We start from the raw sequence: 12,671 nt of genomic DNA, 5'->3' as shown, positions 1-12,671 counted from the left end.
TAAATTTCACTTTGTATATATTTTACTACCAGCAGCTAAAGTCCATGGGAAAGAGGAAACATTAGCATATTTCCAAAAAAAATCATTGATTCTACCAGCATTTATGGGATGCCTGCATCTAACATGTGAAGTGTCATAGCTGTTCATTATTCTGTTACTCGTATCATTCAATTCCAAATAGTCCATGTTGATGTTAGTTTCATGTTATGCCCTGGATCAAAGATGTTGAGTACAAAATGGCATAGATGATTAAAATGCCAGACTCGAGCCAAACTACCTGGATTGAAATCCTGGTACTTTTCCTACCAGCTGGGCAAGTTAGTAAACTCACTGTTTCCCATCGTAAAAGGCAGATAATGATAGAACCCACTGCTCTGGGATATTCAGAACATTGAGTTATTCAAAGCATTTAGGACAGTGTCTGGCAGATAGTAAACACTGGGTGTCTTAGGGTTCTCCAGAGAAACGGAACAAGTAGAGAGCAAGAGAGAGTGAGTGTGTGTGTGTATAGAGGGAGGAGGGGGAGGCAGAGAGAGAGGGATTTATAATTAGGAATTGGCGTACATGATAATGGAGGCTAAGAAGTGATTCTGCCATCCGTAAGCTGGAGACCCAGCAAAGCCCGTGGTATAGTTTAGGATGAGTCCTTCCTCTGCCTTTTGCTCTCTTCAGGCCCTCAACAGATTGCACAAGGCCCACCCACACGGGGGAGGGAAATCTACTTCACCGAGTCCACCAATTCAGATTCTACCTCATGCAGAAACACCCTCACAGACACACTCAGAATAACGTTTAATCTGGGCACCCTGTGACCAGTCACACTGACACAAAAAATGAACTATCACACTGTGTAAGTTAGCTAGTATTACTACTATTCCACATAGACCAGGTTTGGTTCTTTGATATGTGAAAGATAAGATTTGTTGAAATTTAATGCATTCATAAAGTGATAACAAAGTTTCCCTTACGATCCCAAGTGGCCCTCAGTCAAAACTTTGTTGAAGACATAATTACTATCATTTGAGCTCACTGTAAACAAGGAATGTTTCATCAAGTTCTTCATTATTCTTTCTCATTTCAGAAACTTATTACCATTCCCCAAGGAAAACTAATCCTAGCTAATTATATATATGCAAATTTATTTGACTCTCATAAGCATTGTTTTCTCAAATCACGGAAACAAACTCAGGTAATACTGGACTGAGAGAAAACTCTTCTAATCAAAGAATAAAAGCACAACCGAAAGTACCATGTCCTATTTGCAATTAAAATCCAAATACTATATGTGAAAAGATGAATTATGTGTAAATAGCATGCCTAGCACCGTGCACATGTGGGTGTTACACACAAAGTTATACGCATATGCACACAAATACATGGAGTAGTTCAACTTGTTTTAAAGTAAAAAATGTGAAAAGATTCCTTTTTAAAACTAAATGTGAGGGGTGCCTGGGTGGCTCCGTCGGTTAAGCGTCCGACTTTGGCTCAGGTCATGATCTCACAATCCGTGAGTTCGAGCCCCGCGTGGGCCTCTGTGCTGACAGCTCCGAGCCTGGAGCCTGCTTCAGATTCTGTGTCTCCCTCTCTCTCTGACCCTCCCCCGTTCATGCTCTGTCTCTCTCTGTCCCAAAAATAAATAAACGTTAAAAAAATTTTTTTTTTAAAATTAAATGTGAAAAGATTCAGGAAAAAAAGAGCGGGAAGAGCTTCAGAGGGTAAGCGGTCTGGGGAAGGAAGACGGGAGCACTTTCAGGATGTTATCAGGAAGCGAAGCCATTGACATCCTAGCCAAAGAGTGTGGACTCTGTTCAGCAAGTTAATTTAAAACCTTAAAAGTGAAAAAGAGGAATCTTTCAACTCATCTAGCTAGTCAGTTAATTAACTAGCAAAAACTACAACTATTGTAGTTGAATGATATTAGTAATACCACTACTAATAATAGGATCTAATGTTAGCAGGTGACCTTACGTGACCTTCTAGTCTCCATGGTCCTTTGAGGCAGAGTGACAGGCCTGGACTTTGGAGTCAGACCGACAAAGGTTTCATAATTCTTAATTAAGACTTAATTCTGTCTGTTGCTGGCCGTATGACCTTGTGGAAGTTATCTATTCTCTCTGAACCTCAGTTTTCTCATCTGTAAAAATGGAGATAGTTATGCAATTGTTGGGAAGAATAAAACAAGGCATGCTAATTAGTACTGGTTCACAGCAGATGATCCGTAACACAGTTAAGGATATCCCTCTTCCCGTTCTGGCCCTTCTAAGCCATGATCTTTCCTTCTGTCCCCATGTCGACCAAGTGAAGGGAGCACAGATTGTTAACCACATTTTACAGATGGGAGATGAAGCCCAGAACGTGAAGTGGCAGATTTCATAGCCAGGCCTGCCTCCTACTGAGAATCTCTATCTGTGGGGTCCAGGCATCAGTATTTTTTAAAAACTGCACAGTCGATTCCACTGTGATTCTAGGTGCCGTCAGCCTGCAGAACCATGCATTCTACCCCTTTACCAGGCTAACCTCCAGCGTTCCCATGGTTCCTAAAACACACACCCTCCCAACAGCCGGCAGATATGACAACAGTTTCCTCCCTCGTGTGTTCATTCATTCCTTTATTCATTCATTCATTTATTCCTTCACTGGACCTACTACATGCCAGCCACAAGGCAAAGGAAACTTTTCCGATGTCAAAAGTTAAGATGTTAAATTGTTTATGGAAGTGAATTTTCGGAGATATGCAGATGGAAATAACTTGGCTTACGTCTCCCTTGCTAGTCTCGTTAATGTGATCATAGGGCATTTAAGAATAATAAAAAAAGGAAGCTGTAAGATTACTTGAGTCATGCCTGTTTTGTTTGCTTAAATGAAATATGGAAGAGGAAATGCTAAAATTTTGAACTAACTCATATTCGTTAAGCCTATCAGCAGTGATGACAGACACTGATGAGTTATAGTTATAAAGACCAGCAGCATAGCCAGCAAGCCTCAGCGTTCCCAAAATAGAAGTTGTTGATATTTTCCAGAAAATGTCACCTTATCCCTGTTAACTGAAGTCTAAAGGGTTTCCTGCTTTTGGTTTTAGGGGAATTATATTTTATTTGGCTACAACCTGTGTTGGATGCAACAGAGCGCCTCCCCTTAATAAATCACCCCCAGCTCTGCAGATAACTGGAACCCACCCAAGAAAAGTGCATTAATTTCTTCTGCCCTTCACTTCCTTAATCACTGCACAGTTTTGTGGCTAGATTACCTGTCAATCCCGTGAAGCTAAGTCTGTTTGCTTCTGCTTTTCAGCTGGATTCCTGGCAGTGAAGAAAACAAACAGAAAACAGATGTCCATTACAGGTCCTTGGATGGTGAAGGGAATTTTAACTGGAGATTTGTTTTCCCGTTTGACTACCTCCCAGCTGAACAACTCTGTATCATTGCTAAAAAAGTGAGTTCTGAAATAGGCACATGGGAAGTGGGTGTCATGGACAGATACAGGGCATGTAGGAGCTGCTCAGCCCCTTAGGGGTCATGGGTCCAGCTCTCTCGTGATACAGACGGGGAACCTGGGACCCACAGAGGTGCAGATACTTGCCCAGGCTCACAAAGCTAGGACAGCTATTTGTGCAATTAGGAAGTATCTGGAACACAACGGTCCTTCCCAAACATGTTGGCAGCAGGGTGAAAGATCTAGTAAAGGGTAGATCCGGGGGTCTTGTATTAATATAGGCAACCACCTAAGTGTGTTTTTATATCACAGGGAGACTGATTTCTTCCCACGATAAGCAGAACTGTTTGACTCGTTAACCAAACAGGTGAAATATTAAAGTAGGTGAAATTTAGGGGTGCCTGGGAGGCTCAGTCAGTTAAGCATCCGACTTTGGCTCAGGTCATGATCTCACAGTTCGTGGGTATGGGACCCGTGGAAGGCTCTGTGCTGACAGCTCAGAGCCTGGAGCCTGCTTCAGATTCTGTCTCCCTCTCTACCCCTCCCCCGCTTACTCTCTGCTGTCTCTCTCTCTCAAAGTAAATAAACATTAAAAAAATTTTAAGTAGGGGCGCCTGGGTGGCGCAGTCGGTTAAGCATCCGACTTCAGCCAGGTCACGATCTCGCGGTCCGTGAGTTCGAGCCCCGCGTCGGGCTCTGGGCTGATGGCTCAGAGCCTGGAGCCTGTTTCCGATTCCGTGTCTCCCTCTCTCTCTGCCCCTCGCCCGTTCATGCTGTCTCTCTCTGTCCCAAAAATAAATAAACGTTGAAAAAAAAAAAAATTTAAAAAAAAAAAAATTTAAGTAGGTGAAATTTTCCTTTTACCTTCTTTATTAAAACTCAGCATCTGTTTTACCTCCCTCAGAAGCACTTCCCTGAGGGTTCAGGGCCCTCGTGGTTGATAAGACTCTAGTTACAGAACTCAACTCAAACTGGCTTATACCAAAAAACTGATTTATTGGTTCACATTACTAAAACGTCCAGGGATGGCTGGCTTAGGAATGCCTGGATCCCAAGTTGAACTGATGTCTTTAGAAATTGTTCTCACTTTCTCCACCCCTCTCTCTCTGTCCTCTCCTGTGGCCCTCCTTCTCTGGTGGAGGCAAGATGGCTGCCAGCAGCCCCAGCCACCTCCTGCCCTCCCAGAAACCTCAGCAGAAAGAGAAGAACTAATCCCCAGTGGCGCCAACCAGAGTTCTGGAATTGGGCCTCAGTGCCTCTGCCTGTTTGGGGTCACGTTCCCATCCCTGAACCAACCAATGTGGCCTGGGGATGCAGTGCTCTGACTGGTTCTGGGGTTAGGAATGGAGTTAGTTCTTCCCAAACTGGAGGTCAGTCCCCAAGGAAAATCTGGATGCTTTTTTTTTTTTCCTCCAAAAAGGAGGCCTCAGGTCTGGGCAGGCAATAATAACAGATGTCTTTTATGGGTCCCCTGTCCCATTCCTGTCCCCCACATTCTATAAACTTTTCCTAGTTCTGCCTGCTCACCTTCTCTCCCCACACCTGATCAAAATGCATCTGCATCATGTCCCATATAACCAGACCCGTCCCTCTGCTGGCCCTGCTCAGTGCTGACACTGTGGGGAGCGTTTTTCTGTGCCTAGTGAGAGAAATGCCTTCAAAGGGCACTGTCTAGAGACCTACTAGTTCAACCAGATGTCAAATCCTGCACACTTCCAGATGGTGAGGCAGACTGGCGAGAAGGGGAGGGACTTAGGGTCAAGTAGGCCTTTCTTACTTACCCACATCTACTGCTGGACCCCTCAGCGCCCTGAGTGTCACCTGGAGCCTGACCCCACACAGGACAGTCAGTGGGGCCAGGACGAGCTTCCTAGCCCCTCAGAGCCAGGCCCCCTGAGCCCTGCAAAGGGCAACATTCATGGAATGTCATCTGAAAAACAAGAAACAATCCAACCATCTTTTCTTCGAATTCATGAATCACTGGGGGATTCCCATTACGTAGGTGTGATTAGGCTGTGGAGGTGTTATTGTGGTTGGCTAATATTGTTTGGGCAGAGGCAGAGACCAGAGGTGAGAACTTAGAGGACCCTTACCCAGTCCTCCCTCCACCCAGCTTTAGAACGAGGAATCCGGGGGTCTTGGTTGACCGCAGCGTGTAACAAACAGCAGTATTGTCAAAAGCCAAAAATGTCAGGACATTTTAAACCTGCACTGAGAAAAGGGAGAAAGCTGGGTCCCAGTCTCCTCACCATCATGTGAAATGATGTGCTCAGATACCCACATGGGGTGGGAAGAAGGTCACCGAGCAAATGTGACACCCCAGTGGGTGATATTGTGGGCTGGCTTCGGACAGCCTGGCTGTTAGTCTGAGCTGGCCTAGTGGTCTCGGGGTGGGGAAGCAGAAATAATCACTCCCCAAACCCCAGGAATGGCAGCAGGAAGTCACGCTGATAGGAACATGGCAGGCAGGAAACCTTCTGTTTGGGGATTGCCTGGGGCAACCTTTTTGTCACCCAGCTGGTGGCCTTGAGACTTCCAGGAGAGACCGGCTGCCCTCCATACCATGGGGTAGAGGGGTGAGGGCAAGGGAAAGGGGTGTTAGAGGTGGGATGCAAAGGAGCGAAAAAGCCCCATGCCCTGATGCTGGGGTCTCGAGGGGCCCAAAGGGAAGGTTTCAGAGTTCAGTGGTGTCATTTGGTTTTTCTGTTTATCTTGTCATTTTAGGAGCATTTCTGGAGTATTGACCAAACTGAATTTCGGGTCCCACCCAGGCTGATCATTCAGATATGGGATAATGACAAGTTTTCTCTGGATGACTATTTGGGTAGGACTTACATTTGGATACTTTTCTCTAAGAAATTTTACTTTGATTTAGTGAAATCAATTAAAATTTGGAGTCAATTATTCAAATCTCCAATACTGTGGGTAATTAAGGGTTGGGGCACACTCACTGCCTGGATGTCCCCTGGGTGGTGTGGGCTGCCTGTCTTCTGTCCCAGGTCCTCCGAGAATTTCCTGCAGTGAACGTCACCCTTTTCTGCAGGCCCCATCTACTCTCAAGGGCCCCTAAGGAGGCTCTTGCACCAGCTCCTGTCTTGCCATGAAGACACAAATCCTGTCTTCACAAGGGGATCCCACACCCCTGCCTCCACTTCCAAACTACCCACTCTACCTCCTCAGCACCTCGGAATTGGCTCCCTCCTCCATGCTGCTCTCCAAGATTACTGAGGTTCCCTAATGTCATCAGCCATTGTTCCTTCCCCCAGGTCCATCCTCCTCTGTGGTTAAAGGCACTTACTAAACAACCCCCCCACCACCACCATGTTCCCTTTCTTGGCACACATGCTCCCCACCCCCACCCCCAGTGCATAATGCTCTTCTGATTTCTACTTTCCCAGGCCCGGGGTCTGCCTGGTTGGCCAGCTCTGTTTTTTCCTCCCCCTCTTTAAATACAGGCTTTTGCCTTCCCCCTGGGGTTCTCTGGCCCTTCCCCCAAACAATTTACACTCCCCACTCAGTTGAAGGTAAAGCTTCAGTGTTCACCTGTCAGCAAGGTATGACTCCTAAACCAGCACAAGGAGCCTGACCACTCACAGTGCCTCTGTTCAGGGCAGCTTGAGACCACTATGAGCAAATTTCAAATTTGCATTCAGTGGATGTCTAGTCTAGTCTAGTCTAGTCTATAGATGTTTAATTATTTTGAGCTTGTAGAAGAGCTCAGTTTATGTTTGTATCTTTGAGAATTAAACCGTGTCAACCTCTGTGAGATGCAGAGTGGTGGGTAGACACTTCTCTACCACTTTCCATCCTATCTGGAAGGAATTTTAAATGTCTACCAGGATCCCTTTCTCTAACTCACCCATCACCTGCTCAAGATCATTGTGTGCCTCTCCTCCGACAAGAACATTGTGTTCACTTGTGAACAACGGCTGATCCGTGGAAGCTTATGTGGATTTAATTGTTTCCTTGGCTAGGTTTCCTGGAACTTGATTTGCACCACACCATCATTCCAGCAAAATCATCAGAGAAATGCAATTTGGACATGGTTCCAGACCTCAAAGCCATGAACCCCCTTAAAGCAAAAACTGCCTCACTGTTTGAGCAGAAGTCCATGAAAGGATGGTGGCCATGCTTTGCGGATAAAGATGGCTCCCGTGTGATGGCTGTATGAGTATTTCCCAATTCGGGGTCATTTATTTCTTTCATCATTCAGGCTTTGCCCTCTATCAATCGATTTACTCCAGATAAAGAAGTGCTACATTGATGGGGCTTTAAGCTACAGGAGTGGTTTGTACTGGGATTACAAGAGAAGGTGGTAGATGCCGTGAGTGTATGTTTGGGGTTGCGTGGAAAGTGGAGAGATTGGAATGGTAAAAAGCTGAGAGCCCAAGTGGTTGCACCATATTTCTTTAGGACCCTCCTTCCCTGAGAAGGCTAATTTATCCAGAGTTCCAGTACAATTCAGTACAGGAAAGGGAACTTCAAACTCAAACTCTTGTTTAAAAAAAAGTAAATTTTAAAAAGGTGGAAGAAGCAGGGAGCCCTGACATCCACTGAACAAGAAGGCCATAACTTACAATTTGGAGAATTCAAGATAGATTGTGGTAGAGAAGCAGAAGTCTGGGTTACCATGCCATGTCACCAAAAACTACCTATTTCATCATGTATTATTGTCATTCTTATAACAGCTAACATTTTAGATCACTGATGATGAGCCAGACAACGTGCTAAGTGACTGCTTTATGCTCAAATCTTGTTTTTAAAAATAACTTTGAGGTATAATTTACATAAAATCAACCACACCCATGTAGAGTGCACAATTCCATGTGTTCTGACTGATACAGACACTTAAGAGGCCACCACCAGAATCAAGGATCCAGAACATTCCCACTGCTCCAGAAGTTTCCTTGTGCCCTTTGCAGCCTACTATCCCCTCCACCCCTGGCCCAGGAAACCACTTATCTGTTTTCTACAGAGTAATTTACACAGAATCTCATTTCGTTCTAGACATTATCTCCAAATTGTAGATTTAAAAAACAGGCTTGGATATAATATTATAGGTCAATTATACTTCAGTTAAAAATTTTTTAAAGTTTTCTTTATCAAACAAAAGAATAAAAAATATTGCTGAACTAAGTAAAACAAAAACAAAAGCCCCCAAAACAGGCTTGGAGAGACGTAGCAACTTGCTGCGGGCAGACACCTCATTTTGTCCGACTCATTAGCATAGGAGTCATTTGGCTCCACCCCCTAACCAAGTGCTGGGGTTGGGGGTTCTTAGGCTGCCGTGACCAAGTGGGCATTCTGGGGTCCTAGAAAGCCCATTACGAGCCTGGCCATAGAAGTGGGCAACTTACTAGACGTCTTTCGGCTTCAGTGTCCTTGGGTGCACATGAAGGAAATAGCAGTACCTGCTGTATAGGGTTGCTGTGAGCCTTACATGAGATTATCCACGTAGAAGGCTTAAACAGTATCCAGTGCATCACTTAGGAACCTGTAAAAACACGAAGGCAGCATTCATTCGTTCACTCATTCATTCATATATTCAGCTAGTGTGCATCGAGTACCCATGAAGTGTCAGCCCTGCTCCAAGCAGTGGGGCTACCATGGTTAAGCAGGAAGCATGCGGACTCTCTGGGAGCCTACAGTTAATGCTCAAGAAGTATTAGATATTGGTATTAGCAGTATTTAGGTTAATCTGGGTCCAAATAAAGTTACGAAGGGTAGTGTGTGAGAAGGCAAGGAGATGGCTATGAGAGAATTAGATGATGGGGTACAGAGAATGAAAAGCAGGGACCGCGGGGAGGGAAAGCAACTTTTCCTCTCAGTTTCCCACAAGGAGTCGGTTCAGAAACACATGGAAGAGGAAATGCGATGAAATCTCTTGAGGAAAATTTAAGGCAATCTAAGGATTGTTTTACAAGAATAAAAATCATTGCTCAGGGAATACTCCTTGGGTTGAAGTGAAAATATTTGTGAAACGTGATGTCATGTGTTTAACCTGTTCTGCTTTACTGAAGGGGAAAGTGGAGATGACGTTGGAAATCCTCAATGAGAAGGAGGCAGACGAGAGGCCAGCCGGGAAGGGACGGGATGAACCCAACATGAACCCCAAGCTGGACCCACCAAAGTGAGAGGCCCTCTTTGTTCTTCACAACGTCTGATCCCCAAACACCTGCAGTCTGAAAAGCCCCCCTTCCAATGCACTTAATGGACTGGATTCACTGTTGTCTTAATTTTGTACTTAATGGGGGTGGGGGATGGAAGAGCCCGGTGATCTGGCTTCATTTTAACCCTTGTCCCTTCCCACAAAACCAAAGTGCAGAGTATCTTCGGCATCTTAGGAGGCTATAAAATGTTAAAGAATCTTTCTCAGCCAACTAAGGGGAATAATATCTTTTCTTGACTTTATAAATGTTATTTATTAATTATTCTCTAAACTGTGTTAGGTTCTGAGGTAAAATTCCTGTCCCACCTGAACTGGCTAGGTAAAACCATTTCTTTGCAATGCAGCCGGCCAGAAACCTCCTTCCTGTGGTTCACCAACCCGTGTAAGACCATGAAGTTCATCGTGTGGCGCCGATTTAAGTGGGTCATCATTGGCCTGCTGATCCTGCTGATCCTGCTGCTCTTCGTGGCCGTGCTCCTGTACTCCTTACCGGTGCGAGTCCTTGGCCTCTCGTCTTGGCGTTTTGTGTGTGAATCACAGTCTGTCATCTAACTTGGGTCTGGCCTTGGTTGCTCTTCAGCAGACTGACCTACTTCGTGGTTGTGGTGCCGCAGCCCTTCAACATGTGGAAATTTTGCAGTAATGCGTGTTGTGATAAGCATGACATTCTTAGGGTTTCATAATTACAGGCAGAACTTCCTGGTTGGAAGAAAAAACTTTTGGTTTCAAGAATTCTAGGAGAAACCCCTCAGACCTTTAGCAGTATGTACCAGGACAATAGCCAGCATTTCTGACTGATCTTCCTGCCTTCACACTTCCTTGGTCCAAACCATCCTGTAAGCTAACTCCTTATCCTAGCATTCACAGATTCCCCCCAGTATGGGCTCATTGTAGGTCTACACTAATCTTGAACTTCACTCAAACTAGCTAGTTCCCCCAACCCCCAGCAGGTATTGCCCTTACCTGACAGGATGCCTTTGCCAATGCTATTCGCTTGCCTGTGTCGTGTCTATCGAAACTTTCTTATTTGTTCTTTAAGGCCTGCATCACATAACCTGTCCCTTAAGTTTTCTTAACCACCTCAGTCATAAATGGGAGTCTAAATGGGAGGTTTGCCAGTGTGCCTAGAAGTAGTACCTCCATTCTTTCATTCAAGGAATTTATTGAACATCTACTACAGGCTAGGAATTGGGATGTCAAGATGACCAAGGCATGATTTCTGCCCATGAGCAGTTCATGGCCTGAGGATAAGCAGACATAGGAACAAGTCAATTACTATGAAAGGCAAGCTATTATGGACATATGAACAGAGTATCATAGGACCTCATTGCTGAGGATGGTTTCACCAAGGAGGGGGCATTTAAGCCCATTTTGCCAAGTGGAGAAGGGATAGTCCAGGCATTCAAAGACCCTTACTTCGATTCATATTAGTAATAATACAGCTGGTTTTGTGTAGGGTGGCATAGTCACAACCCCAACAGCAGAGATTTTAAGTCTCTATTTTTTCCCAGTATACTTTGTTTGTTAATGCACACACACACAATTTTCTAGTTATAAGTAGTCCAATCTGTCTTGACCATTTAAAAAAAAACTCCTCAGTTATTTTTACTGATTTAGATTTTATTGACTCAAACAAGTGGTTCCCAACTGGGGGCAATTTTGCCCTCAGGAGGATGTTCGGCAATGTCTGGAGGCATTTTGGTTGTCACACCTAGGGGTGCCCGCGTGCCCCTGGCATCAGGCAGACAGAGGCCAGGAAAGCTGCACGTCTTGCGATGCACAGGACAGTCCCCAGCAATAAAGAATCACGCAGTTCTAAATGTTGGTAGTGCCAATGTTGAGAAGCCCTGACTTAAAATATATACATTTTTTAACATTTTTGTTTCCTTTTCAGAACTATTTGTCAATGAAGATTGTGAGGCCAAATGCATAATGAAAGCAAAGGCTTCTTTTCAAGTCATCCAGCAATGAGGGAATCCTGTCTCTGTTACGGACCGAAACCAAGAGTGATTTTGTGTCTGAGACAACATCGCCGTGACTTGTCACATTACTTCACCGAGGCCATCAGTTCCCGGAGGGTCTAGGTCCTGGAAAGTCAGGCCAACAAGCAACATTTTTATTTTCTTATCTTGTGAAGTATTAAAAAGTTTTAACCATGTTTTTCAGGATATTTTTCAAGGTGGCTGGTTCCATTTAAAAAAGCATCATTTTTACGTGTCCTTAATTTTATAATTCAATTTTTAGAAACTGCTGAAATCAAAGTGGAAAAATTTCTGCACCTTAACTTCATATGCTTATTTGTAATCAACAAAAAGGACTCTGCGTTATAAAATATTTAGCATAGCTAGAGTAATTCTTATTTATGCCTGCAGCCATTGTTACGATATTTTCTACGGATGAATGTCATGAGACTCTATTCAACCTCTGTGATGGACTCAAATAAAAACATTTCACCTTTGACACATAGCTGTTTATTGTAGCTGTGGGCTGAGTTGGGAAGGATGCAGTTTCCAGTCCTCTGGGTCTCAGCAGATGGAAGGCCACAGCATCCCACTTGGCTGTAAACCTTTTATATATGTGTGTTGCCAAATCCTAGCCAGTGGGCCAAACTGAGGCTAATATAATAAATCACAAAAGCTAACAGTTAGCAGAAGTACTCACTCTGGGGGCACCTCGGTGGCTTAGTCGGTTACGTGTCCGACTTCGGCATGTCATGATCTCACGGTTCGTGAGTTCGAGCCCCGCGTCGGGCTCTGTGCTGACAGCTCGGAGCCTGGAGCCTGCTTCGGATTCTGTGTCTCCCTCTCTCTCGGCTCCTCCCTTGCTCATGCTCTGTCTCTATTGCTCTCAAAAATAGATAAAACATAAAAAAAATATTTTTAATTAAAAAAAAGTCCTCACTCTGTGCATAGCATTGTTTCACGTGCTTTATGTTTATTAACTCATTTAATCCTCCAGATAATCCTATAAAGGTAGATAATATCAACTCCATTTTACAGTTGAAGAAATTGAGGCACAAAGGTTAAGTACTTTGCATAAGGCCACACAAACAATCAATGGTAGAGCTGG

At 44.4% G+C, this 12,671-nt stretch overlaps 1 protein-coding gene across 5 annotated transcripts in view; it reads left to right on the top strand.

Annotated features, from left to right (window-relative positions):
- The window catches only part of MYOF (myoferlin), a 153,246-nt gene extending 141,184 nt beyond the window's left edge, over window positions 1-12,062 (top strand). For all 5 annotated transcript variants that reach the window (XM_040485881.1, XM_040485884.1, XM_040485883.1 and 2 more), the window contains 6 exons: window positions 3,292-3,433; window positions 6,158-6,257; window positions 7,408-7,598; window positions 9,454-9,563; window positions 9,947-10,094; window positions 11,497-12,062. In XM_040485881.1, the coding sequence (XP_040341815.1) occupies window positions 3,292-3,433; window positions 6,158-6,257; window positions 7,408-7,598; window positions 9,454-9,563; window positions 9,947-10,094; window positions 11,497-11,535 (730 nt within the window). In that variant the 3' untranslated portion in view covers window positions 11,536-12,062. The remainder of the gene's footprint in view (window positions 1-3,291; window positions 3,434-6,157; window positions 6,258-7,407; window positions 7,599-9,453; window positions 9,564-9,946; window positions 10,095-11,496) is intronic.
- The last annotated feature ends 609 nt before the right edge of the window (window positions 12,063-12,671 follow it).

Source organism: Herpailurus yagouaroundi, unplaced genomic scaffold, assembly GCF_014898765.1.
Source record: "Herpailurus yagouaroundi ecotype Mexico unplaced genomic scaffold, PumYag 163, whole genome shotgun sequence".
Lineage (NCBI taxonomy): Eukaryota > Metazoa > Chordata > Mammalia > Carnivora > Felidae > Herpailurus > Herpailurus yagouaroundi.
This window is presented reverse-complemented; position numbering and strand designations above follow the sequence as displayed.